General features: G+C 50.4%; 2 protein-coding genes across 3 annotated transcripts in view; one reads left to right on the plus strand and one right to left on the minus strand.

Moving 5' to 3' along the window:
- The window catches only part of CUL9 (cullin 9), a 44,621-nt gene extending 29,907 nt beyond the window's left edge, over positions 1–14,714 (plus strand). For both annotated transcript variants that reach the window (XM_025382115.1, XM_025382113.1), the window contains 15 exons: positions 3,238–3,383; positions 3,527–3,656; positions 3,811–4,010; positions 5,172–5,419; positions 6,250–6,595; positions 10,591–10,731; positions 10,878–11,042; positions 11,289–11,452; positions 11,800–11,893; positions 12,429–12,503; positions 12,644–12,754; positions 12,892–13,009; positions 13,377–13,510; positions 14,217–14,290; positions 14,372–14,714. In XM_025382115.1, the coding sequence (XP_025237900.1) occupies positions 3,238–3,383; positions 3,527–3,656; positions 3,811–4,010; positions 5,172–5,419; positions 6,250–6,595; positions 10,591–10,731; positions 10,878–11,042; positions 11,289–11,452; positions 11,800–11,893; positions 12,429–12,503; positions 12,644–12,754; positions 12,892–13,009; positions 13,377–13,510; positions 14,217–14,290; positions 14,372–14,567 (2,342 nt within the window). In that variant the 3' untranslated portion in view covers positions 14,568–14,714. The remainder of the gene's footprint in view (positions 1–3,237; positions 3,384–3,526; positions 3,657–3,810; positions 4,011–5,171; positions 5,420–6,249; positions 6,596–10,590; positions 10,732–10,877; positions 11,043–11,288; positions 11,453–11,799; positions 11,894–12,428; positions 12,504–12,643; positions 12,755–12,891; positions 13,010–13,376; positions 13,511–14,216; positions 14,291–14,371) is intronic.
- Positions 14,715–15,657: 943 nt separating this feature from the next.
- Positions 15,658–19,477, minus strand: DNPH1 (2'-deoxynucleoside 5'-phosphate N-hydrolase 1). The gene is made up of 4 exons (XM_025382620.1): positions 19,263–19,477; positions 16,364–16,432; positions 16,070–16,180; positions 15,658–15,911 (listed from the first exon to the last, which is right to left on the minus strand). The coding sequence occupies exons 1-4, from the start codon at positions 19,456–19,458 to the stop codon at positions 15,763–15,765; spliced, it is 525 nt and encodes a 174-aa protein (XP_025238405.1). The 5' UTR covers positions 19,459–19,477; the 3' UTR covers positions 15,658–15,762.
- Positions 19,478–23,823: the final 4,346 nt, after the last annotated feature.

The following is a 23,823-nucleotide window of genomic DNA, read 5'->3' on the forward strand; positions in this document are numbered from 1 at the left end:
GGATTACAGGCATGAGCCACCGCGTCCGACCCCTTTTATATTTTTTATTTATTTATTTATTTATTTATTTATTTATTTATTTATTTATTTATTTTGAGATGGAGTCTTGCTCTGTTGCCCAGGCTGGAGTACAATGGTGCAATCTCAGCTCACTGCAACCTCTGCCTCCCGGGCTCAAGCAATTCTCCTGCCTCAGCCTTCTGAGTAGCTGGGATTATAGGTGCCCACCACCACACCCGGATAATTTTTGTATTTTTGGTAGAGATGGAGTTTCACCATATTGGCCAGTCCAGTCTCGAACTCCTGACCTTGTAAACTGCCCACCTTGGGCTCCCAAAGTCTGGGACTACAGGCGTGAGCCACATTCCTGGCCTACTTTTTAAAAATGGTTCCTCATTTTAAGTTGGTATATTTCTTCATGATTAGATTCAGGTTATGCATTCCCAGGCAAAATATTAAGTATGTGGCAGGCATGTACTTCTCAAGGCTTTACACCCTGAAGCACACAGTTTTCATCTGCCCCTTCTTTATGAGGTTAATTTTGTCAACCTGGCCAAGAGGTTGTTTGCTTTCTCCACTCATATAGTTAATATTTTTTCTCCTTGCTATAATTAATGAGCGGTCTGTCAGGGAAGATACTTTAAAATCATGCCAGTATTCTACTTTTGTTAGAATTTCCCCTGGGATTGTTTTGCTTTTAACTTTGCCATACCCTTAGTGTTTTAGGCACATGTCTTATAAAAACCTAGAATTTGTTTTTTGTTCAACCTGACAATCTCTTTTTAAGATGTCAATTTTAGCCCATTATGAGTAACAAATTCGTAATAAATTCATAAATAATAAACTCATAATGAATTCATTTATTATTCATTAATTAATTGGCTGTTTCTAACTTCTTATTTTGTGTTTTTGTTTACTCTTCTTGTATTTAAAGAAGAATAAATTGAGCACCTATGTACATATGATTCTACCCTGGGTTTTTGTGCTGTCTTTTTTCTTCTTTTGGATTGATTGATCGTTTTTAAAAAATTTATTTTTTGTCTATATCAGTTTTAGAACTTAGGCATTCTATTTTTATAATTGAATACCCTTGTATTTTTAACCTGTATCCTTGATTAGCTAATATCACTTCCTACCTTTCTGAACAATAAAAGGATCTTAGAAAATCTTAACTCCAGCTCTAATTCCCATATTACTTATTACTGTTGTTCCATATTTTAGAATTATCTTTTTTTAACCTCCAACATTGTCATTATTATGATTTATTCAGGGATATTTACATTTGCCACCATGCCAATTGCTTTAGCCACCATTTCCTTTGCCTCTTGATCCTTCTTCTTTTTAAAATACATCTGCTAGAAGTGCCTTCAGGCCGGCCATGGTGGCTGATGCCTGTAATCCCAGCACTTTGGGAGGCTGAGGCAGGCAGATCACCTGAGGTCAGGAGTTTGAGACCAGCCTGGCCAAGATGGCAAAACCCTGTCTCTACTCAAAATACAAAAATTAGCCAGGCATGGTGGTACACGCCTGTAATCCCAGCCACTCGGGAGACTGAGGCAGGAGAATTGCTTGAACCTGGGAGGCGGAGGTTGCAGTGAGCCGAGATCATGTCACTGCACTCCAGTCTGGGGGACAGAGTAAAACTCCGTCTCAAAAAAAAAAAAGGTGTCTTCATTGAGGAGTTTGGTGGAAAACCCTACCAGTTTTTTTATTTGTCTGAGAAGGGTTATTTTCACCCTCATTTAAAAAGTCTTTGTATTATAAATTTCAAGCATATACAAATGTAGACAGACTAAACTCCAACATATATCAGCTCATGGCCAATCTTGCTTCAATCTGTACTCCCATCTATTCCCCCCCAAAATTTAAAAGATAAGTGCTCTTTCTTTTTTTTTTTTTTTAAGAAAAGGATACTACAATTATCAAATATTTAGAAATTTGCAATTTGTATCAAGTATACAGTCATTGCTCATATTTCCCTGATTGCCTTGGAGTTTTTTGTTAGTTATTTTGTTTAGTGAGGATCCAAACAAGGTCCATGCATTGCATTTGGTTGCATTATCTTACATCTCCCTTACTCTATAGGTTTCCATCTCCCGTTTTATCCTCCTTGCAGTTATTTCTGGAGGAAAGTGGGTTATTCATTCACAGGCTGGATTTTCCTGATTGCATTCACATGGTGTCTTCAAGCATATTTCTCTGTCTCCTTTATTTCCTGAAAACTGATTTGTAGGTGTAGAGGCTTATCCAGATTTGGGTTTGATTTCTCGGGCAAGAACGCTTCAGTGGTGGTATGTGTCCTTCCACCAGGAGGCAGGTTCAGCCTGTCTCCCTTTGTGATGTTGAGAAGAATCAACGGATTTCAGTGTGTCAGTCATGTCTATACATTACATGTAATTTTCCATCAGCTTTTCACCAGGCAGGCGTTTCTACCATTGCTTAGGTCTATCATTTCATTAGGGGTTATGAAATAGTTATATCTAGTTCTGTCATTCCTTCTTCATGTATTAGCTGGAATGCTTTCAAGAGAAACTTCCTTTCACCAACTGTTTATTTACCCTGAAGTCCGGTTTATTCAGGAAAGGCTTGATGGTTTCCTCTTCCAATTATTTTTAACTAGTTTTAAAAATAATGTGTTGGTTCTCTAGTATGTTTTAAATATAACCAATGGGGTCTTTTAAAAATATATCATTATGAACTCATAGATTTTAAAATATTTTATGTGGTTCCATCACACATTGCAGATTTTTTTTTTTTTTTTTTGATGCTCTAATTGTCCTGTCTTTGGTCAGAGAGCATCTCTCAGGTAGGCTGTTGGTCCCTTTAATACTCCCCCTTTGACAGCTTCCTTGCTTTCCAGTATGAACAGATGTCTCAAGCTCACCCTGCCTGAGCTGTGAAACAGGAGGAGGAAGAGATCCAGCTTAGTGGGTCTTTAAAACTGTGAGCTCCTTGAGGGCAAAATGCAAGTGCTTTCTCTCTGGTGTTTTTGCATGGAACCTGCCTGGCTCAGGGCTAGGCTCTGGGTCTAGAGATGGGCTCCTAGTTACCTGTGGCTCACCAGGGAGGCAAGCGCAGAGAAGGCTGAGATCTGGAAGCTTGACAAGGTATCTGTCTGAAAATGCTGGGACCCTCCTCCCCGCAGGGACTAGCAGGAGCAAAGCTTGACACCTCAACCCCTAAACCCCTCGTTTCGCCCATTCCGTGTCTCCACCCTTCTCCTTGACACTTGCCTAGGTCAGAACCATCCAGTCCTGGACATGGGACCACATCGGCGACTGCAGTGGACGTGGCTGGGCCGGGCTGAGCTGCAGTTTGGGAACCAGACACTGCATGTGTCCACCGTGCAGATGTGGCTGCTGCTGAATTTCAATCATACAGAGGTGCTTCAGCCCTTAGCCTCTCTCTGTCTTCTCTGCCACCTTGTCTGTCGCTCTTCTCCTCCTAAACCCTGTTCCTCCTTTCATCCTTCCTCCCCTCTTCTTTTCTTTCCTTTGACTACTGACTGGGCATTTCTCCTCATCAGGAGGTGTCAGTAGAGACCTTGCTGAAGGATTCTGCCCTCTCCCCAGAGCTGCTGCTCCAGGCACTCGTGCCCCTCACCTCGGGGAATGGCCCTTTGACCCTGCATGAGGGCCAGGACTTTCCACACAGGGGTAGGTCACTGGGGACCGGGCTGAGCCTCTGCTGCTGGTCAGGGGGTCGCCCTCAGGATGGAGGGACTGTAGTAGGGGTGAGAATGGGGTCATCTTAGTCCCCATTCATCTGTCCCTCTGCCTCCTCCGGTACCTGACTGGGAGTGGGTTCCAGGTGTGCTGCGGCTTCATGAGCCTGGGCGCCAGCGCAGTGGGGAGGCCCTGTGGCTGATACCTCCCCAGGCATACCTGAACGTAGAGAAGGATGAGGGCCGAACCCTGGAACAGAAGAGGAATCTCTTGAGCTGTCTTCTTGTTCGTATTCTCAAAGCCCATGGGGAAAAGGGCCTCCACATTGATCAGCTGGTTTGTCTGGTAGGCAGAGAGGGGACCATGAAGTTGGGGGAGGGAGGGAATCATGCTTGGGATTGGGGATGAACACAGTGAACTCTTTCAATATAAGACTTCTGTAGGGTGACATTTCCATCTGGGTTTTCTGTGCCTGACAGAACAGATAGGAGATAAAGATAAGGCATGAGTGTTTACCATGTGCCAGGCCCTATTCTAAGAGTTTGCATGATTAAGTCATTTAATCCAGCCGGGCACAGTGGCTCATATCTGTAATCCCAGCACTTTGGGAGGCCAAGGTGGGCGGATCACTTGAGGCCAGGAGTTTGAGACCAGCTTGGCCAACAAGACGAAACCCTGTGTCTACCAAAAATATAAAAATTAGCTGGGCATGGTGGCACATGCCTGTAATCCCAGCTACTTGGGAGGCCAAGGCATGAGAATCGCTTGAACCCAGGAGGTGGAGGTGGAGGTGAGCCAAGATTGTGCCACTGTACTCCAGCCTGGGCAACAGAGCAAGACTCTGTCTCAAAAAGAAAAAAAGTCATCATTTAATCCTCACAACAATCCTATAAATGTTATTTTATTTCATTTGACAGATAAGAACAGTGAAGTATGAGAAACTTAGTAGTGGCCAGGCGCTGTGGCTCACGCCTGTAATCCTAGCACTTTGGGAGGCTGAGGTGGGTGGATCACTTGAGGTCAGGAATTCGTGACCAGTCTGGCCAACATGGTGAAACCCCATCTCTACTAAAAGTACAAAAATTAGCTGGGTGTGGTGGTGCACACCTGTAGTCCCAGCTACTTGGGAGGCTGAGGCAGGAGAATCCAGGAGGCAGAGGTTGCAGTGAGAGATGGTGCCACTGCACTCCAGCCTGGGCAACAGAACGAGACTGTGTTGGAAAAAAAAGAGAGAGAGAGAGAAACTTAGTAACTAATCTACAATCACACAGCTAGTAAGTGGCAGAGCCGCCAGACACCGTGGCTCATGTGGGAGGATCACTTGAGTCCAGAGTTTGAGGGTGCAGTGAGCTATGATCATGCCACTGCACCCTGGCCTGGGTGACAGAGCAAGACTGTCTCTTAAAAAAAAAAGAGGCAGGGGAATAAGTGGCAGAGCTGGGCATTGAGCCCAGCAGCCTACTTCCTAGGTAAAAGTGGCCTTATTGTTTCTTTCCTCCTATCCAGGTGCTGGAGGCCTGGCAGAAGGGTCCAAATCCTCCTGGAACCCTGGGCCACACTGTTGCTGGGGGCGTGGCCTGTACCAGTACAGATGTCCTCTCTTGCATCCTGCACCTTTTAGGCCAGGGCTACGTGAAACGGCGTGATGACCAGCCCCAGATCCTGATGTATGCTGCTCCAGAGCCCATGGGGCCCTGCCGGGGTCAGGCAGATGTCCCTTTCTGTGGCAGCCAGAGCAAAACCTCCAAGCCTAGGTAGCCACCCCACCTGACCCCTTGCAGTGAGGTGGGAGAGGTTGTCATGCCAAAACCAATATCCCTTGTGGAAAAACACTTCCCTTCTTTCTTTGTCTAATCCCCTTTTCCCTATCCCTATTATTTCCCTAACTTTGATAGTTTTTATTGACCCTCCCAGCACCACCACCCCTTTCCAACTGGGGCCTGCAAATATGTATTGATTGCTAACTATATACTCTACTCAGTTAAATATACAAACTTTCAGGAAGTTTGTTCTACAGAGGAATTTGCCATAGGATTTCACTAATCAGCCAGCACCCCTAAAGCTTTTTAATGTTCTTTAGAAGCTGTTATGGCCCTGCTTTTTGTATCATGCTGTTTGCATCATGTGTAAAGTGAATTATCTCGAGTAATCTTTCTCAAACCTCAACAAGGAGCTAGTGTTAAAATGCAGATTTAACAGCAGAGCTCTCTGTGATGCCTGTGCTGCTGGTCCACAGACCACACTTGAGCAGTAAGGATGGAGATTGCTGTTCTCACTACAGGTGCTGCCACCATTTGGGGTGAGACCTACAGTGGGACTGTCCCATCAGCTATTGGTCTTTTAGCACCCTGACCCCTAGATACCTATTTTTCCCCAGTCATTGCAACAGCCAGCCCCACCCTGACATTTACAAGTGCTTCTGTGGAGGACCTACTCTGACGGTTGGTTTGGGTGGTTATGCTGAGGCTGGTTAGGCAAGCGAGCAAGTATGCTCAAGTAGGGAGCTGGGGGCCAGGTGGGGTTCAGTTAGTAGGCTGGATAACAGGGCAGGAATACTGACTTCTGTTTCTTCCCTCCCCACAAGCCCAGAAGCTGTGGCTACCCTGGCATCTCTACAGTTGCCTGCAGGCCGCACCATGAGCCCTCAGGAAGTGGAAGGGTTGATGAAGCAGACGGTGTGTCAGGTGCAGGAGACTCTGAACTTAGAGCCAGATGTCGCTCAGCACCTTTTGGCTCATTGCCACTGGGGCGCCGAACAGCTGCTGCAGAGCTACAGTGAGGACCCTGAGCCACTGCTGCTGGCAGCTGGGCTGTGCGTACCCCAGGCCCAGGCTGTACCCGCACGGCCTGACCACTGCCCTGTCTGCGTGAGCCCTCTGGGGTGTGACGACGACTTGCCCTCTCTCTGCTGCATGCACTATTGCTGTAAGGTGAGGCCCCGCCAGCATTGCTCCTGCCCCTGGCTTTCTGCCCTACCCTAACAAAATTCCTTGGGAATTCTTGGGTTCTAGCCCAGCACTGCCATTTTCATCACTGGGGCAATAGCGGATTTAGTCTCTTAGTCCCTCTTAAACTAGTTTTATCATCTGTAAATGGTACCACCTGCCTTGACACTCTAAAGGGTGGTGGTTAGGATCTAGCGATATGTATCAATGGTTCTCCAGCTCAGCTTCATATTATAATCACTGGAAGCTTTTATAAGTCTTAATGCCCAGACAATACCTCAGACTAATTAAATCAGAATCTCTGGAGGTGAGAAATCTGGAGGAAGTTTTAAAGCATCCTCACAGGATTCCCATTGTCAGCCAAGTTAGAATAAGAGATATATGTGTAAAATAGATGTCAAGGCACTTTGTGAAGTGTTTGCAAAAGTGTTAGTAGATTGGCGATAACTCTAGTTTGTGGTTGCCCTTATCACCATTTAAGTCCCCTCATCTCAGGGCACTATCACTACTTTTATCATACACTTTCACTTAATACAAAAATTTTTTTAAAATGGGCCTGGTGAGGTAGTGTGCACGCCTGTAATCACCTTACTTTGGGAGGCCGATGTGGGCAGATTGCTTGAGCTCAGGAGTTCGAGACCAGCCTGGGCAACACGGCAAGACCTCGTCTCTACAAAAAACACAAAAATAAGCTGGGCATGGTGGTGCACACCTATAGTCTCAGCTACTCGGGAGGCTGAGGTGGGAGGATCACCTGAGCCTGGGAGGCGGAGGCTGCAGTGAGCCGATATCTCACCACTGCACTCCAGCCTGGAGGACAGAGTGAGACCCTGCCGTAGGGTCTTCTTGCTGTATAGGCTTGCTTCTGTACGGCGGACACAGAGAAGCTTGCAGATGGGGAGTGAGTCATCTTCAAAAGTAAAAAAAAGTGGGGCTGAGGTACAGAGAACCTGGAGCACTGAGTCCGATATTCCCTGCCTCACAGCTCTTTAGAACTGGTGCCAAGCCCAAACACATCAGCTTAGCAGGAGGGGCACTCCTGGTTGCCATGAATTCCAGCTGCTTCTCCCAACAGCGTTTCCCCAGTAGTGGGTGATAGACGTGTCTGCATATGCTTGTGTGCACATGCATGCCTGTGTGTGTGTGTGTATTCTCCTTTTCTCTTTCCCTTTGGCTCTGCTTCTGGCTCCTCCTCTCACATAGTTGCTTATGCTCCCTTTTCCCCAGGTTCTTAATTATTTCCTTTACACTTCCATTTTTTCATTCAACAAATATTTCTCATGGACTTATGTGTGTAGCACTGGGTGCTAAATGAGATATTGAAAAAAATCCCAGCAAGAAATGACCAGAGAGCTAATAATATTGATGGGAGCTCACTCTGAGCCAGGCATTGTGCTGTTTACATGCATTATTTTACTTAATTCTCATACTAGTTATATGAGGTAGGTATTTTTGTTACTGCCATTTTTCATGACAGAGGGAGACACTTGGAGGTGAAGTAATTTGCCAAAGGTCAGGATTTGAATTTTGGCAGTCTCAAGCAATCCTCCCGTCTTGATCTCCCAAAGTGCTGGAATTACAGGCATAAGCCACCACACCCAGCCTGATAGTGGATTTTATTTTATGAGAAGCCATGGTGGGTTTAAGCAGAATAGTGATATGATCTGGTTTATATTTATATTTTATTTATTTATTTATTTATTTTTATTTTATTATTATTTTTTGAGATGGAGTCTCACTCTGTCACCCAGGCTAGCGTGCAGGGGCGCGATCTCAGCTCACTGCAACTTCCGCCTCCTAGGTTCAAGCGATTCTTCTGCCTCAGCCTCCTGAGTAGCTGGGACTATAGGTGCCTGCCACCATACCCAGCTAATTTTTTGTATTTTTAGTAGAGACGGGGTTTCACAGTGTTAGCCAGGATGGTCTCGATCTCCTGACCTCGTGATCTATCCGCCTCGGCCTCCCAAAGTGCTGGGATTACAGGCTTGAGCCACTGCGCCTGGCCCTACAGTTTTTAAAAGATTGCTTCTGCTGTTATATGGAGAAAAGGCTTGGATGGAGCAAGAGTGGAAGCAGAGATGCCCATTTGGTGACTGTCGTACTAGAGGCAAGAGATGGTGGTAGTTTGGACTAGGGGCAGTGGCGATGAGAGAGGGCAGATTGGGACACATTTGGAAGTGAAGCTGATGGGATTTGGTGGGGTTAGATTTAGGGGCTTCAGAGAGGGGAATCAAGGATGGTTCCTGTGCTTTTGACCTGAGCATCTGGGTGGATGGCATGTGTCATCTTTACTCTGTTGTGGCCCTGTGAAATTTGAGCTGCTTGTTGGACACCTGTGTGGAACTGGCAGGTAGACAGTGGATTTTTGAATTTGGAATGAAGCGGAGAGGCCTGGCAGGCCTTACCCAAGGAGAAAGAAGCAGACCCAGGGTACCAAGCTTGTAGAGATATAGAGATGGGGGGTCGCAGGAGTTTGAGACCAGCCTAGACAACATAGCAAGACCCTGTCAATACAAAAAATAGAAAAAAAATGTACCCAGGCATGGTGGTGCACACCTATAGTCCTACCTACTCAGGAGGCTGAGGTGGGAGGATTGCTTGAGTCCAGGAGATTGAGGCTGCGGTGAGCCATGATTGTGCCACTATCCTCCAGTGTGGGTGACAAAGCGAGACCCTGTCTAAAAAAAGAGAGAGAGAGAGAGAGACAGACAGACAGACAGACAAGGGGCCTGAAAACCAGGCAGATGAACAGGCTGATTGAAAAGCCCCTGCTGAGGAGGAGCCCGTGCAGCATTAGTCACAGCTGAGCGGCACAGCAGCAATGCAAGAGAAGCAGCAGGACAGCTCCCAGGGTGAGCCCCACCACTTGGGTTGGACAATAGTCATGAGAGCGGCTGGGGGTCCCCAGACTGAGATGCCAGGTCAGAGGGGGATCCTGAGGCACCAGTGTGCCTATAAGAGTAGGATCTGAATTCAGAGAAAATTTTCCCTGTTCTATCTCAAAAATGCAAGAATTTGCATTCAATTTCCCAGCCTTGTCTGGGTTTGTTTCAATGCAGAAAGGGTTTTGTTTACTTTGGTCTGGTACTTTGAGTAAAAACGATCTAGTTAGGTGCTTCACATTTATGCTGCAGCTTTGATATGACAGACACACGGTCTCCTGAGGGTTTAGACCCATCATTTTGGAAAGCATGGCCATAGGCAGTGTGAGAGGCAGGGGTCGTTCATGGAGTATTGTAGGAGGCTCAGACGGCTGTGACGGCTGCTCGTGCATAGACCAAATGGATGGTGTGGGGAGAGACCGGGAGAGGAGACCATGGATCAGAACAGGCTCTCACAGTGGTTTAGGGATGAGGGGATAATGGCCTGATTTAGGATGGGGGAGTGACATGGGAGCAAGAGAACGATATGAAGGTTCCGACACTGGTGACGAGGGGGACGGTGGTGCAAGTTGATCAGGGTTTGGGGGAAACGCAATGGGCAAGTCAGTTTTGTAGAGAAGAGGCTGGGTCTGTTGGAGACGTGAGTCGGAGACAGGAGCATCCAGACAGTTATTGGAGATAAGCCACTGGAGTTGGGAGGAGAGACCAGAGCTGTGTTGTCAGCCACCCAGGCGACCCATTTCCCAGGCCTCCTTTCTCTCGGACCTTCCTGCTTTCTGCATATCTTTCTTAGAATTTGAATCATTCTCCTTTTTCTTGATTATTTTTACCCATTCTCTCCTTGTCCATCCCAATAGTAATTATGATTAGGCAAATACACAGCCTACCCCATCCTCAAAGACAACTGTAATTTGGGCCAGTCTCAGTGAAGCCAGAGAGAGGAGTCAGCATTGTTTGATGTAGAGGCAGGCTTGTCTCTGGGCTTCCACGTTGTAGTGGAGGGGAAGGGAAGGAGGGATGCTACCTTAGTTACCAGGACACTCCCCCTGTGCTGCTCCCACACTGTCTCTGAGCAGCCCCTCCTTTTGTCCCTCCCAGTCTTGCTGGAATGAGTACCTGACAACTCGGATAGAGCAGAACCTTGTTTTGAATTGCACCTGCCCCATTGCCGACTGCCCCGCCCAGCCCACCAGAGCCTTCATTCGTGCCATCGTCTCCTCGCCAGAGGTCATCTCCAAGGTATCCTCTCTCGTCTGAGAGAGGCTCCAGTGCAGAGCCAAAGGAGTGTGCCCCAGGGAGTGGGCCGAGCTACAGGGTCTGGGGGCCTGGAGGTGTGGCATCCTGGAGAGCCATACCCTCACCTTGTGGCACCTGTGTCTCCACAGTATGAGAAGGCGCTCCTGCGTGGCTATGTGGAGAGCTGCTCCAACCTGACCTGGTGCACCAACCCCCAGGGCTGCGACCGCATCCTGTGCCGCCAGGGCCTGGGCTGTGGGACCACCTGCTCCAAGTGTGGCTGGGCCTCCTGCTTCAACTGTAGCTTCCCTGAGGTGGGAGTCCCACACTGGCCCTGACCCTGAGCAAGGATTCACACTCCTTCCCTGCTTAAGACCCCCTCCCTGCCACACACACAGACTGTGACTTGTCCTTCCTCAGCCTCTGCCTCCCAGTTGAGCCCTGTTCCTCTTCCTGGAGCCCTCCAAATGTGACCTGTGCCTGCTCCCCCCTCTCCTGTGCACACCAGCCGTGCTGTCCTCGGGACTTAGCTGTGTCCCTACCACGCCCTCTTGCCCTAGGCACACTACCCTGCTAGCTGTGGCCACATGTCTCAGTGGGTTGATGATGGCGGCTACTATGACGGCATGAGCGTGGAGGCACAGAGCAAGCACCTGGCCAAGCTCATCTCCAAGCGCTGTCCCAGCTGTCAGGCTCCCATCGAGAAGAACGAGGGGTGCCTGCAGTAAGAAGGGGGGTACTGTGGGGAGCCAGAGGGCAAGGGGAAGGAGGAAACCTGGCAGAAGGAGGGAAGAACGGGCTTAGTGTAAAGCTCAGCAAAAGAGGGTGGTTCCTCAGCCGCCCCTCATGTGGCAGCCTCCACAGTGGCTTCCTGGATCTTAACGTTCCTTTTCCCACTCGTAAGTCCACACTGAGCAGGGGTGCATTCAGCAGGGCTGGGTATGACTAAGGAGACTTATCAGGGCAGGAGCAGAGGCCACAGCATCAGCAGCGGTGCATCTGGGCCCTTGGCATTCCTGGCACGCCCCTGCCCAGAGGCAGGAGTCCCTGACCAGCCAGCTTCCTCCATAGCATGACCTGTGCCAAATGTAACCATGGATTCTGCTGGCGCTGCCTCAAGTCCTGGAAGCCAAATCACAAAGACTATTACAACTGCTCTGCCATGGTAAGGCGTTGGGCACTGGGGGAGGGCAGAGACCCAGAGCCGTTGGGGAGGGGTGCTGTTACCAGGTCCTGGGCAGACCAGGCTCCGTGCACAGTGCAGCGTTCTGGCTGTTGGGACAGAGGCTCAGTGCAGGGAAGACAGCCACCTGGGCCTGCAGATGCTGGAAAGTCTGTTCATAGGGAACTTCAGCTCCAGAACAGGACTTCTCATACCGAGGTGGCTACAGAAAGGCTGGGGAGGGCCAGACACTCTCAGGAGGCAGCAGGGCAGAGCAGGAAAGAGCAGGGACCCTGCAGTCAGAGCCTGGCTGTGCTGCTTAGCATGGGGCTTTGAGCAAGTTCATTTGCTTCTCCAAACCTCAACAGCCTCTGCAGAAGGGGTGAATAATATGACCTACCCCACACAGTCTTAAGGACTGAATGAAGATAACTAGGGGAGGTATAGAAAGGCCTCCATGAATGTTGGCTTTTCCACTTATTAACTCCTTCCTGTCCAAACAAAACACCCAATAGCCCACTCAACATATCCTTGCTAGGTAAGCAAGGCAGCTCGCCAGGAGAAGCGGTTTCAGGACTATAACGAGAGGTGCACTTTCCATCACCAGGCGCGGGTGAGCCGGGAGGAAACAGCGGGTAGATGCCTGCAGAAGCAGGGTGGGGTGGCGGGGTGGAGGCGGGTGGGCTGAAGGTCTGACCAGGCAGGTGGTGCCGCGCCACCTGTGCTGGTGCTGATACACCTTCCTCCACGCAGGAATTTGCTGTGAACTTGCGGAACCGGGTGTCTGCCATCCATGAAGTGCCCCCGCCCAGATCCTTCACCTTCCTCAATGATGCCTGCCAGGGACTGGAGCAGGCTCGGAAGGTGGTAGTGGGTGGGGGAGGAGGGCAGGGGAGGGGTGTGCCAAAGGGGTCTGGGGAGCTTGGCTGCTTTCATGGGACTTGCCTGGATGAAGGGAATGAGGAGAGGGCAGGCGGGAGAGCTGACGGGAGCCCTTGCAGGTGCTGGCCTATGCCTGCGTGTACAGCTTCTACAGCCAGGACGCAGAGTACATGGACGTGGTGGAGCAGCAGACGGAGAACCTGGAGTTGCACACCAATGCCCTGCAGATCCTCCTGGGTGAGCCACCCCTGCCAGCCAGGCCCTCCTCCTGCCTCCTCCCCTCTGCTGCACAGCCCAGCCCCTCCCAAACAGGTCAAGCCGCAGCCCCACCTTCCCTCTCTCCTCTTCCTCTTCATTCTTCACGGCCTTCTCACTGCCTGGCTGTTAAAGTTCAGGTCGAAAGCCTCCATTGTAAGGTGCCCAAGGGCGCAGATGTTTGCGGATGTTTCTTGGTTTCTGGTCTCTACCCTGCTCCCCTAGGGAGCTTCATGAGAATGTCTAGAGCTGCACCTGGCGCTTGGTAGATGTTCCATAGGTGTTTGTTGGAGGAAAGAATGGATGAGAATGAGAAGGGAGGGAGCCTGTCTGTCTGCTCCCTCTGCAGAGGAGACCCTGCTGCGGTGCAGAGACCTGGCCTCCTCCCTGCGACTCCTGCGGGCTGACTGCCTCAGCACGGGCATGGAGCTGCTCCGACGGATCCAGGAGAGGCTGCTTGCCATCCTGCAGCATTCCGCCCAGGTACTCCCTGGCCCAGACCCCTTCTGCTCCTGCGTTCTGCGGGAGTTGTGGTCCTCCTGTCCCAGCACAGCCCCTGCCCTGGGGCGAGTCCAGAAGGAAAGGCAGCAAAGTGGGTGAATGGATGTTAGGAGACCTGGGTGCACATCCTGGCTCCTAGGCCAACCTGCCTGATGCTGCTGGACCCTATCACTTCACCTCCTGGGGATTCCTACAAAATAAAGGAGTTGGCTAGCCCACATCAAGGGTATTTGGTCAGGTGCCTATCAGAATCACTTGGGGAACTTTTCCAGACTATACTTCCCAGATATGGATTTGAAATCCTAGGAGTGGGCATCAGGGGATTGGGGTCACTGGAGCAAGGGCTCTCCCAGGCTCTCTCCAGCTCTAATGCACTGATGCTGAGTCTAAACTGAATCCTGTCCTCTGGTTGCTTACTGACTAGTAAGTCACGTGGGCAGAAAAGACATACATAGATTCTGTAAGCTCTTTAAGCACAGGGTGGTGTGCCTCACCCTGGTACCCCGTATCTCTGGAGACCATCTGTGAGTGAACTCACAAAGTCAGTGGTTCATGAAGTGCTGTGCTGGGAGGGGAGGAGTCCTAGCAAGAGCTTGGCCCTCACAGAGCATCAGTGGCAGGAATGCTGGGTCCAAAGGCCCCATGCCCTCTACCTCCTACTTCCCAAATCCTTCTGTCTGCTCACCAGGATTTCCGGGTTGGTCTTCAGAGTCCATCAGTAGAGGCCTGGGAGACAAAAGGACCCAACGTGCCCGGCAGTCAGTAAGTGGGGTGGGCAGAGCCATGGAGGAGGCAGTGGGACATGGCAGCCTCCTCCGGGCTGAGTGTGGTGGCTTTCCCTAGGCCCCAGACCTCCTCAGGGCCAGAGGCGGAAGAGGAGGAGGAAGACGATGAGGATGATGTGCCCGAGTGGCAGCAGGATGAGTTTGATGAGGAGCTGGACAATGACAGCTTCTCCTACGATGAGTCTGAGAACCTGGACCAAGAGACTTTCTTCTTTGGTGATGAGGAGGAGGATGAAGATGAGGCCTATGACTGAGGGGGCAAATGCAGGAAACACCTAGAGCCGCCCCAGAGTCACGGGGCTGCGGGGGCAGGAGCTGCCCCTGTTTGTCATGGGGAGGGGATTCCCAGCATCTGCAGTGCCTCTTTCTGTTTATTGAATAAAGGCCTCTTTCTCACACACGTCTCGGAGCAGGCTGACAGCTTCACCGGGGGCCAATCAGTTGCCACTGCCTTGGCCCCACATCCACCCACACCCCTAATCTTTACTGTTTCCTTTAGACCTCTGGACTCTTCTATCCTCCGAGAAGGCTCAGAGCAGACTCATCTGACCTAAGCTGATAAAGGGAAGTGAAGGTTGGCATGGAAAGGGCCAGGTGCAGCCCCAGCCCAGTTCAGAGGAGACAGAGCGGGGTGGCCACCCCCAGGAACAACCTTCCTCCCAACTCTTTTTTTTTTTTTTTGGTTCTGAGATGGAGTTTTGCTTTTGTCCCCCAGGCTGGAGCGCAATGGCTTGATCTTGGCTCACTGCAGCCTCCGCCTCCCGGGTTCAAGCGATTCTCCTGCCTCAGCCTCCTGAGTAGCTGGGATTACAGCCATGCATCACCATGCCCATCTAATTTTTGTATTTTTAGTAGAGATGGGGTTTCCCATGTTGGCCAGGCTGGTCTCAAACTCTTGAGCTCACGTGATCCGCCCGCCTCGGCCTCTCAAAGTGTTGGGATTACAGGCGTGAGCCACTGCACCCAGCCTTTCCTCCCAACTCTTGGCTCACTGCAAGCTCCACCTCGTGGGTTCACGCCATTCTCCTGCCTCAGCCTCCCGAATAGCTGGGACTACAGGCACCCGCCACCACGCCTGGCTAATTTTTTGCATTTTTAGTAGAGACGGGGTTTTACCGTGTTAGCCAGGATGGTCTCGATCTCCTGACCTTGTGATCCGCCCGCTTCAACCTCCCAAAGTACTAGGATCACAGGCGTGAGCCACCACGCCCGACCCTCTTCCCAATTCTTAAGTGTTCCTGGGGAGGAAGGGGCTTGAGGGCATTTGGAGTTTTCCTCCTCTCGGCCTAGAGATTTCTAAAGCATCTATCTTGAAGTGAAGTGTGGCAGGACTCAGACAGAAAGTTAGGATTTTAACTGTACCTTTTAATTTGCTCCTGGGGCTAAGAGGAAGGAATGGTACTTAGAGCAGTGTCTGAGAACAGAAGAATTTAAGAAAGTGAGATTAAGTCAAGTGGGTGGGTCAGGGGAGGCAGCCACCTGCCCTGGAGGATCAGCCTCGAAGTATCGATCCAGCAGCGCCTCCACCTCTCCCTCCTCATAGTCCCACACCTGGAACCGAGAGCCATCTGCTGCTCCCCGGATCATGGCCGAAAGCACTGGAAAGAGCAGGGAAAGGTGGAGCTGCCTCCCATCCCCACCCTCACAGCTCCCTTCCCCCTTCCCTGTTGAGGGAGGCTCGGTGCTCAGAGCCCACCAGGGAAGGAGCTGAGGGCTGGGTCCACAGAAAGCCAGGAGGGAGGCTTGGGGTGCTCACCACGGCCAGACTGCGGGCGGAACAGGCATAGGATCCGCTTGTTGAAGGCCACAGCCCGGCCCAGCTCGTAGCCTACACCCAGGGATGGCTGTGTCACTTCTGCCACGACCACTGGGAAGAAAGACGAGAGGAAGCCTCAGCATTGGGGGCACTTGGGGTTCATAAGGAAGATGGCGATGTGGCTGTGGTGAGGAGGGAACTCTGGGAGTCCCTTCTAGGTGTGGAGGCTGGGATGTCCAGGGGAACCCAGCACTCCAGAGGAGTTAGGTGCTGGAAGGAGAGAGCGCCACTCACCATCCGCCTGCTGCAGCCACGCCAGGTCCCGCTCATGGATGAGCCTGTCACCCGCAGCAGCCTCTTCCCCTGTGTTGAGGGAAAGCTGGTCAGGGACATGCCTCATGCTGGCTCCTCGTAACTCCTATGCCCTTGCATGTCTATACCCACCCTGCTTAGGGAGGGCGAGAGCCTTGTGCTAGATGACCTGACCCAACATGACGATCTCGTCAAAGCAGCGAGGAAATGAAATAGCCACAAAAAGAAATTCAGCCCTGTGCAAGGTGGGATGTATGTGATTAGGGCCAAATGAGAACATGGGCAGCACATGAGAATGATTAGGGAAAGGTGCATGGGCACTTAGCCAAAAGTAGGAGAGGCATCCTGGGCCCAGAAGGTAGGGATCTCAGGTCCTAGCTTGATTAAATGTTATCTTCCAGGACGGTGAGGCTCAGCCCACCACATCAGGTTAGGACCACCGGGAAGCTTGTTAGAAGTACAGATTCCAGGGCCGGGCATGGTGGCTCATGCCTGCAATCCCAGCACTTTGGGAGGCTGAAGCGGGTGGATCACTTGAGGTCAGGAGTTCAAGACCAGCCTGGTCAACATGGTGAAACCCCGTCTCTACTAAACATACAAAAATTAGCTGGGCATGGTGGTACACACCTGTAATCCCAGCAGCTCGGGAGGCTGGAGCAGGAGAATCATTTGAACCCAGGAGGCGGAGGTTGCAATGAGCCGAGATTACACCACTGCACTCCAGCCTGGGCAAAGAGCAAAACTCTGTCTCAAAAAAAAAAAAAAAAAAAAAAAGTACAGATTCGGGCCAGGTGCAGTGGCTCACGCCTGTAATCCTGGCACTTTGGGAGGCCAAGGCAGTAGGCTCACAAGGTCAGGAGTTCAAGACCAGTCTGGCCAACATGGTGAAACCCCATCTCTACTAAAAATTAAAAAATTAGCCAGGCGTGGTGGCAGGTACCTGTAATACCAGCTACTTGGGAGGCTGAGGCAGGAGAATTGCTTGAACCTGGGAGGTGGAGGTTGCAGTGAGCGGAGATCACTCCACTGCACTCCAGCCTGGGCGACACAGCAAGACTGTTGTCTTGGGGGGGAAAAGAAAGTACAGATTCGAAGGCTTTATCCCAGATGATCAGAACCTGCATTTTTAACAGGCTCCCTCAGATAACACTAAAGACCTGGAGAGCCACCAGGCAGTCTGGATATACCATGAACTAATGAGCTATAAGCTTCAGGGTCCTCCACTTGCACAGGCCCTTTCCAAACCATCAGCAACTTTGTATTGTGAGTTTTGTCTTTTTAAAGAGGTCTCCCAGAACTGCATGAGGTCCCACAAATTGTGGGTCTGCTCTTGGGTAGGGTAAGTGGAAACCACTTAAGGTTTTCTTAGCAGCAGCACAAGCATTCAAGACACAATTTTCAAACTAGAAGGACCTGCAAGATTCCAGACCAGCACATCAAAGTATGCTTTAGAGAAATCCAGCCAGACTCAGTGGCTCATGTCTGTAATCCCAACACTTTGGGAGGCCAAGGCAGGCAGATCACTTGGGCTCAGGAGTTCAAGACCAGCCTGGCCAACATGGCAAAATCCCGTCCCTATAAAAATACAGAAATTAACCAGGTGTGGTGGCGCACACCTGTAGTCCCAGCTACTTGGGAGGCTGAGGTGGGAGGATCACTCAAACCTGGGAGGCAGAGGTTGGCAGTGAGCTGAGATTTTGCCACTGCACTCCAGCATGGGTAATGGAACAAGACTGTTTCCAAATAAATAAATAAATAGAAAAAAGGAAAAAGAAAAACCCAGCAGCCAGGAGCAGAACACAATAACAGCCTGAAAGAGAACATGAGGCCAGCGTGGGGGCTCACACCTATAGTGCTAGCACTTCAGGAGGCCCGAGGCAGGAGGATCACTTGAGGCTCGGAGGTCAGGACCAGACTGGGTAACACAGTGAGACTCTTGATCTCTACAGAAAAATTTTGAAAATTAGCCAGGCATGGTGTCATGCCCCTGCAGCCCTTGCTAATAGGAGGCTGAGGCTGGAGGATCGTGAGTCTAGGAGGCCGAGGCTGCAGTGAGCTATGATCACACCACTGCACTCCAGCCTAGGCGGCAGAGAGGCCCTTGTATCAACAAAACAAAAACGTGAGAGTAATAGCGAGAACTGGGGTCAGCCGGGTCTAAGAGAGTGCTGATGTCTTCACAGAAAAAGGAGAGGCAGGCGCTGGGCGGTGGCTCATGCCTGTAATCCCAGCACTTTGGGAAGCTGAGGAGGGCGGATCACCTGAGGTCAGGAGTTCGAAACGAGCCTGTCCAATATGGTGAAACCCCGTCTCTACTAAAAGTACAAAAAGTAGCCGGGTGTGGTGGTGCGTTCCTGTAGTCCCGGCTACTCGGGAGGCTGAGGCAAGAGAATCGCTTAAACCCGGGAGGAGATCGTTCAACTGCACTCCAGCCTAGGCGACAGAGTGAGATTCCGTCTCAAAAACAAAACAAAACAAATAAAAACTTGGTGGGGAGGCAGGAGGATACCTTTCGTGTTGGGTGGTGGAAAAGATTCCAGCGGGTGAAGTGGGAACTGAGCCCAGGCAAAGCAGCCCAATCCACCTTCTTTCTGTTGCACCCTACAAACGCTCTGAAAGCAGCTGAAGACAGAGTTCTCCAAGAAGGAACCAAAGGTCAAGATAATGCTGAGAATGCCTCACACTCGCAGGCTTGCTGGGACCCACGCAGTCCGAGCCCCGGCCAGTTTCCTTCTCGGACTGGGGCGCTGGATGGAGCACCGGGGTAGGAGGGCGGGCTCCTGGCACCGGGAGCGCAGCTGCCGCGGTATCAGGCCGGGACCCCGCCAGCCCAGCCAGGCTCCCGCCCGCGTCCCCGCAGCCCGCGTCCCCAGGGCCTCACCGCGCGCGCCCAGCTCGGCGGCCGCCACGTGCTCGGTGAGCACTGTCCCGAATCGCCGCAGCCGAGACACGATCCGCTCGTACAGCGTCCTGTCCTCGCGTCCGCCGCGAATGCTCCCACAGAAGTACAGGGCCGGGCGGCCAGACTCCCCCAGCTCCCCACTCTTGCTGCGCCCCCGCACCCTGGCAGCAGCCATTCCCCAGCCGCCCGCGCTCTCCCGCGCCAGGGGGCGCCAGCCTGCGGCCACGTGACCCCGCCCGGCCCAGCGCAGAGATCGGCTGCTGAGTCCACACCTGTGGAATGGGGAAGACGAACTGGGAGGATCCAACCGGGACCCTCTCTGAAACACACCCTTCCCGGACTTGACGTTCGGATGCCTAATACGCACCTTAACTTGACCTTGTCCAAGCAGAACTTCCCTACCTCACCAGCTTCTGCTCCCCGCCTCCCCGCCGTCTTTCCCAGTTGCATCCTCCCAGCTGCTCAGGCCCAAGACCCTCGGAGTCATCTGGATCGTTCCCTTTCTCTCAAACTCTGCGTCCCATCCATTGGCAACTCGTGTAGATTCCTCCTTCTAAATCTGAAATCCCACGACCACCTACAGGGCCACTACCCTGGTCTAAGCCTCCTCCTGGCTCTCCGCAGCCTCCTAACAGGTCTCCCCATGTCCCGAGCTGCCCAACGTCATACAGAACCAGGTCCACCCACCTTTGTGTCTACCCATAAGGTCGGGTTTTTATTGATGCTATTTCAAGCACAAAAGTTAGGCACCACATGGAGTTCCCAAGAAGGCAGTTCTTCTTAAGACCACCTGTTCACTTGGTAGTCAGAGCCGTGGGCATGCAGGCTGGAGCCACTCCACAGGTCAGACTGTCTTGCAAACCACACATAGTATTATATGTAAGGATATAAGGATATAAATGTTACAGATGAAAATTTCACATCAAACACAGGAACATTTAACATCAAGAGAAAAGGGGTTAACGAACCAGTCCAAGGAGAGTGTTATGGACAGAGTCCTGGCCTGATGGGGATAGTCGTCAAGGGCTTGCAAGGAACAGTCCTTGATTTGAGCAGAGCCTTCAGAGGCAGACATCAGGTGCTGGTCACAAGTGATAGCAAGACTCAGTCTGTTAAGGCGGCGGTGTCTAGCTGCTTAAGTCCTGCTCATTTTACGGAGGACTTATAGTAAAGGGCGATGCCTTTATCTGGTTGGGTGTTGTCTCCGTTGGTTAGGTGAACATCTGGACCCTGTTGGCTTGATGCCTTTTGAAATGTAAGATGGAGTTTTTTAAAACTTTATTTATTTATTATTTTTTGGGACAAGGTGCCTGTCGCCCACACTGGAGTGCAGAGGCACAATCATTGCTCACTGCAGTCTCACGATCATTGCTCACTGTAGCCCCAAACTCGTGGGTTCAAGGAATCCTCCCACCTCAGCTTCCTGAGTAGCTAGGACTACAGGCACATACCACCATGCTGAGCTAATTAAAAAAAAAAAAAATTGGCCAAGCACTGTGGCTCACGCCTGTAATCCCAGCACTCTGGGAGGCCGACATGGGCAGATCACAAGGTCAGGAGATCGAAACCATCCTGGCTAACGCAGTGAAACCCCATCTCTACTAAAAATACAAAAAGTTAGCTGGGCATGATGGCACACACCTATAGTGCCAGCTACCCCAGAGTCTGAGGCTGGAGAATCGCTTGAACCCGGGAGGCAGAGGTTGCAGTGAGCCGAGATCACACCACTGCACTCCAGCCTGGGCAACAGAGTGAGACTCCATCTCAAAAAAAAAAAAAAAAAGTGTAGCGATGAGGTCTTACTATGTTTCTAGGACTGGTCTCAAAACTCCTAGGCCCAAACAATCCCCCACCTCAGCCTCCCAAAGTGCTGGGATTACAGGCATGAGCGAATGCGCTCAGTGATGGAGTCTTTTTCTAAGATGGAATGACTTATGTCAAGGGTTCTCTATACACCTCCCTTACCCTTCCCTGCTACAGTCTGCTGTCCACTCAGCAGCTAGAGTGATGTAGGTCAAGACCTTCCTCTGCTCAAAACCCTCCGATGGTTCCCATCTCACTTGGGGTAAAAACTGAAAACCCCACAGCAGCTCACAAGGCTCCAGATGATCCTATCACCCTCTTACCTCCCTAACTCCAGGTCCTATTATTTTCATTCACTTCTCTGCCACCTCACTGGCTTCCTGGCTGTTCCTTAAGCATGTCAGCCATGCCCTTGCGTCAGAGTCTTTGCATTTGCTGTTCCCTCTGCCTGGAACCCTGTTCTCCCAGGTAGCTTCCTGGCTCACTCCTCATTTCCTTCAAGTCTTTGTTGACACTTTACCTTCCCTGACCACCCTATTCAATATGGCAGCCCTCCATCCCCCAGTTCTCTCTATCACCCTTCCCTGCCTTGCCTTTTCTCCTTCTCATGCACCATATAACTTATTAATTATGTTGCATGTTTTTCTATACCCAGTAGAAAGTTGTTCACTGCTGTATTCCTGCATTCGTTCTCTTTCTCTTCTTTCTTTCTTTCTTTCCTTCTTTCTTCTTCCTTCCTTCCTTTCCTTCTTTCTTTTCTTTTCTTTTCTTTCTTTCTTTTCCTTCCTTTCTTCCTTCCTCTCTCTCTCTCTCTTCCTTTCCTTCCCTCCCTCTCTCTTTTCTCTTTCTTCTTTTCTTTTTTCTTTCTTTCTCTCTTCCTTCCTTCCTTCCTTCCTCCCTCCCTCCCTCCCTTCCTTCTTTCTTTCTTCCTTTTTTTCTTTCTTCTCTTTCTTTCCTTTCTTTCTTTCCTTTTCTTTATTAAGAGATGGTGTCTTGCTCTATCACCCAGGCTTGAGTGCAGTGTCATGGTCACAGCTCACTGCAGCCTCCAACTCTTGGGCTCAAGCAATGCTCCCTTCTCATCCTCCTGAATAACTGGGACTACAGGCGAGTGCCACCATGCCTGGCTAATTTTTTGTAGAAATGGGGTCTCACTATGTTGCCCAGGCTTATCTTAAACTCCTGGGCTCAAGTGATCCTCCCACCTCAGCCTCCCAAAGTACTGGGATTACAGGTGTGAGCCACTGTGCCTAGCCTATCCCCAGTTTCTAGAACTATGCCTGGCACATAAGAAACATTTATTAAACGTTTGTTAAATGAATGAGTGGTTTAAATGAGAGGATGAATTTCACAGCACTTCGTAGTCTGCTCAGCCCTATAGTAAGCAGGTTGATAGAGGCAGTATATTCAGGGAGACAGGCAAGCACTCATTGTTCACCAATACTGATTTCACCCTCATTTTATTATGACAATCACAAATATATGACAAAACCTTCAAATGGAATGAGATAGTATGCAGTGGAAAGAAAGTCCTGAGACCCCAGCCCCACTCCCCAGAGGAAAGCTCCATCAGTGTTTTCTTCCGTATTCTTCCTGAAAGATAACTATTAAAGTACTGAAGTGTGCCATTGCAGAGAAGATGCAGCAATATGTACATTTTTAATGCTAAGATACAAAGGGGAGACAGAGATTTCAGAGTATTTCTGCCCACTGCTGTGCTGGGCCCAGCTATGTATACACAGACCATGGGGCAAACATGAAGACATAGCTGCACACCTGTCCCTCCCCCACCGGGTGCCCTCTCTCACGCACGCACAAACATGCATACACAGATTAGGAAGGAGGCCTCAGGTGCCAGCAGACTTGATAGGCAACCTCCCCAACACTCCTTATCCTCACTCACACCTTCCCTCCAGTTCCCCCCAAAGACAAGGAACACACATGCACAGACACACACACACACACACCCCATCTTGTTTCTGCCTCTGTATCTTTTTTTTTTTTTTTTTGAGAAAGAGAGTTTCACTCTTGTTGCCCAGGCTGGAGTACAGTGGTGCGATCTCGGCTCACAGCAACCTCCGCCTCCTGGGTTCAAGCAATTCTCCTGCCTTAGCCTCCAAGTAGCTGGGATTACAGGTATGTGCCACCACGCCCGGCTAATTTTTGTATTTTTAGTAGAGACGGGGTTTCACCCAAAGTGCTGGGATTGCAGGCATAAGCCACTGTGCCTGGCCCCAGGAGGCCAGTCTCAATTCCATTACTATCTCTGTGACCTTGGTCAGGTCCCTTAAACTCTCCAAGTCTGTTTCCTCGTTTATGAAATTGGTAAGAAATGTTATCCTGCCTTACTCACCTGATTTGAGCATGGTGCAGTGAAGCATGTGAAGGCACATTAGAAAATATAGGCTAGGTGCGGTGGCTCACACCTGTAATTCCAGCACTTTGGGAGGCCAAGGCAGGTGGAGTGAGTGAGATAGCGCCACTGCACTCCAGCCTGGGCGACAACAGCGAAACTCGTCTGAAAAAAAAAAAAAAGAAAAAAGAAAACACAAAGTACTCAGGGAGTTTTTAGGGTGGTGAAATTACCCTGTATGATCCTATAATGGTGGGTACATGTCATTATATATTTATCCAAACCCATAGAGTGTACAACATGAAGAGTGAACCCTAATGTAGTCTATGGACTTTGTGTGATAATGATGGTCAATGTAGGTTCATCAGTCTAACAAATGTACCG

The sequence above is a fragment of the Theropithecus gelada genome, chromosome 4 (assembly GCF_003255815.1).
Source record: "Theropithecus gelada isolate Dixy chromosome 4, Tgel_1.0, whole genome shotgun sequence".
NCBI lineage: Eukaryota > Metazoa > Chordata > Mammalia > Primates > Cercopithecidae > Theropithecus > Theropithecus gelada.

What these genes read in the sequence shown, in the direction of transcription:
- DNPH1 (XM_025382620.1), bottom strand. Translation starts at nt 19,458, where the DNA reads ATGGCTGCTGCCAGGGTGCGGGGGCGCAGCAAGAGTGGGGAGCTGGGG. An exon ending in CGCCGAGCTGGGCGCGCGCG is followed by an intron (nt 16,433 to 19,262) that starts GTGAGGCCCTGG and finishes CCCTCAACACAG; the next exon opens with GGGAAGAGGCTGCTGCGGGT. An exon ending in GTGGCTGCAGCAGGCGGATG is followed by an intron (nt 16,181 to 16,363) that starts GTGAGTGGCGCT and finishes CTTTCTTCCCAG; the next exon opens with TGGTCGTGGCAGAAGTGACA.